Source organism: Coptis chinensis, chromosome 3 (assembly GCF_015680905.1).
Source record: "Coptis chinensis isolate HL-2020 chromosome 3, ASM1568090v1, whole genome shotgun sequence".
NCBI classification, from domain to species: Eukaryota; Viridiplantae; Streptophyta; class Magnoliopsida; order Ranunculales; family Ranunculaceae; genus Coptis; species Coptis chinensis.
The window spans coordinates 69,816,898-69,820,200 of NC_141458.1; the positions used below are offsets into that span (position 1 = coordinate 69,816,898).

Below are 3,303 nucleotides of genomic sequence, written 5' to 3' on the forward strand. Positions count from 1 at the left end.
CGTTTTGGGTAATTGTACTAGATAATTCACCTAGAGTCCTTCAGTAATTGACTAGTTGTGCATTGACGTAAAGGGTGGACGTAAGTCCATGGCGTCACTAACACACATTGGCAGTAACTACAAACTGATTTCTAATGTTGTGTATCAACTATTGGGCTCTAACTACACATTGGCAGTAACAGAAGAAGCACGACGGAAACCTAAGGTTGTGCATCAACTATTGGGCTCTCAACCACCAAACTGATTTCTGCCCTCAAGTTCACCTGGCCACCCCATGCAACCACCATGTGGCTCCGCTCCGCCACTGGGTACCCAAAGGCAAAAAGTCGAACTGTATATTTGCAAGGAGACCTCATTCTCAGAAATGAGACAATGTGTAAAACCATGACCTGAACAAAAGACACAGTCCATGGTTTTACACTTTTACATATTCAACAGAGAACCATGGAAGAGCATATTGCTGTTTCTGAACAAAAGAGACCACATTGTACTAAACCGAATAATTAGTCCAAATCCAAATCCAAATCCAAATTCAAATTCATTGAGAATCAGTCATGGAAATAAATCCAAATTTTACCTCTAGATTACTACAAGACAGTCAAGCTAATCACACAGTTTGTGCTCCCAACCAATACATCCTTAAAACCCATTTCCCTGACAGCTACAAATGAATCTCCAATCAACACCTCCCCCTCCTCCAAAGTCCAAACCCAATCCAGTTGGTACAATTCATCCTACACTAAAAACAAAATAATGAAAATTAAAAGAAAAATACCTCATGTCTCATACTTCCAATCCCCATTACCAAGATCCCAAATACCTACCATTCTTACCAACATCCTGAAACAATGTTGACCCTACACAACTCAAAAAACAATTCTCCTAAATACCATCAGAAATGGCTAGAAGATAAATTAGATAGCTGAAACCTTTGGAACATCAACCGGGAAATTGTCGATCTCATCCATCCATGGGTTCTTTTCCATTGCTGGGTTTACAGTCCTTAGAGCCTTCCACACAGCACTGTTACACTTAAATCCAGAACCAAATGCTATCTGCCATGTCCTGTCTCCCTTCTTGATCCTACCCTTTGCTTCCATATACGCCAATTCATACCACAGAGAACTGCTTGAAGTGTTACCGAATCTGTGAAGCGTCATCCTTGACGGCTCCATATGCCAGTCAGATAGATGCAAGTTCTTCTCTAACTCATCCAAAACAGCTCTTCCTCCGGCATGAATGCAAAAATGTTCAAAAGCCAACTTGAAATCTGGTATGTAGGGTTTGATCTTCATCTTGAAAAGTTTCTTACCAACCAATGTGGCAAAGAAGAGCAATTGTTCTGACATTGGAAGAACGAGAGGACCTAATGTTGTGATGTTGGTCTTCAAAGCATCCCCTGCAACAGCCATTAGATCTTTGGACAATGCAACACCAACCTTTCCGTTCGGGTCCTCCTCTTGGGTTACACAAGAGAAGCACTTATCATCAGCTCCCTTGTGAGTTCTCACAGTGTGCACCAACCGATACTTGGATCTCCGTTGGTCAGAGCTCCTATTGGAGAGCAGAATAGCAGCCCCTCCCATTCGAAACAAACAATTTGATAAAAGCATCGCACGTTCATTCCCAAAATACCAATTCAAAGTGATATTCTCCATGCTGATGACAATAGCATAAGAGTTGGGATGCACTTGAAGAAGATCCTTTGCAAGATCAATCGAAATCAGACCTGCACTGCAACCCATCCCACCAAGATTGTAACTGATAATATTCCCTCTAAGCTTGTAGTGGTTGATGACCATGGCTGAGAGAGACGGGGTAGGATTGAACAAACTACAGTTTACAATCAGGATCCCAATGTCTTTTGGCTTCACTCTAGTCTTCTCAAAGAGCTGATCAAGAGCACCAAACATCACAGCCTCAGCTTCTTTTCTAGCTTCTGCCATTGATGGATTTGGTGGAACACGAAGAACAGCATCAGGTAAATAGGTATGTTCACCAAGGCCTGACCTCTCAAGAATCTTCCTTTGAAACTCAAGATTTTCTTTAGTAAAAGAACCTGTCAGGCTAGATCGCTCCATAAATATCTGCCTAGAACATTTTCTAGCTTCTTCGGGCTTGTAACACGCGAAATCCACAAGATAGACTGGGCTAGGTCGGGTAAGGAAATAAAGAGTGGATAAAAACACAAGGAGAGTCGAGCAAACGATCACAGATATAAGGTTAAATCGAAGATGGTCCCAAAGGTCATGGAGATCTTGGATAGAGAATGTGGATAACTGGGCAGCAATGATAATGATTAGAGGCGAAAGGAATAAGTACATTCCATGGGTAATGAGGTAATGGTAACCAAGCTTCACATACTTCAGTTTAACTGATTGCTTAAAGTCCGGGAGTTTCCGCGAAGGCGATGCGGGTATTAAAGGCATATTCAGGTTCGAGTTTGCCATCATTTTTTTTAAGATTTAAGGAAATGGGGGGAGGTTGGGTCAATATCAAATACAATATGATGGTAATAGGTAAATCAACTGATAAATTAAAACACGGGTATATGAAATTCAAAAGATCCTAAAAAGTAAAAAACATATGAAAATGACGACCTTTTATATTGAGTTTTGGAGATGCAGCTCAGCTAACAACCCAAAACCCTGCAAAACAAAACCATCGTCAATAAGTACACATTGTTTCTACACATCAGATCTTATTATAAATTGAATGAACAAATATTCAAGAATCTAAAACAAATTTAGAAGAAAAAAACACTGACCTTGAGCATTAAATCTGGTATCTAGAATCGCCAAGTCCAGATGAATGAGAGAGAGAGAGAAAAATGTTTTGAGAGACAGCTAGAAAAATATGTGTTAAAAATGGGATATTTATACGTGTGTGGATAAAATAGGCAGAGATTGGAACGGCGACAACTACGCGTAAATAGGAGTGCCGGCCTTGTTTGACCCACATATATACTCATATACACATCATCAACGGTCTATTTTATGTTTTTCTCTCTGTGACCAAAACTTTTTAATTTTCAAATGTTTAATTAATTAATTTTACAACTGTTTTCATGGTTATACAGTTTGACCAGTGACCACAACGGTTAGTACAAAGATAGAGAGACTGTGTAGTTAGTTCATTGGTGCTATCACCAAATCAACTTAATTTAGTCCAAGTAGGTAGCCAGGTGTATTGGTTCGTGAAGTTGTTTTCAATGTTTTGATTTTTGACAACGTTAGTTAGCCAAATAAATACAGCTTTTAGACTATGAGAGCTTTTAGACAAGTAGTTACCAGTAGGTTTTGT

General features: G+C 39.7%; 1 protein-coding gene across 1 annotated transcript; it reads right to left on the reverse strand.

Annotated features, from left to right (window-relative positions):
• Positions 1–517: 517 nt before the first annotated feature.
• LOC147510583 (3-ketoacyl-CoA synthase 11-like) lies at positions 518–3,016 on the reverse strand. The gene is made up of 2 exons (XM_086602499.1): positions 2,768–3,016; positions 518–2,648 (listed from the first exon to the last, which is right to left on the reverse strand). The coding sequence occupies exon 2, from the start codon at positions 2,451–2,453 to the stop codon at positions 915–917; it is 1,539 nt and encodes a 512-aa protein (XP_086458625.1). The 5' UTR covers positions 2,454–2,648; positions 2,768–3,016; the 3' UTR covers positions 518–914.
• Between the last annotated feature and the right edge of the window lie 287 nt (positions 3,017–3,303).

Coding starts and splice junctions, on each gene's coding strand:
- LOC147510583 (XM_086602499.1), bottom strand. CDS start 2,453: ATGATGGCAAACTCGAACCTGAATATGCCTTTAATACCCGCATCGCCT.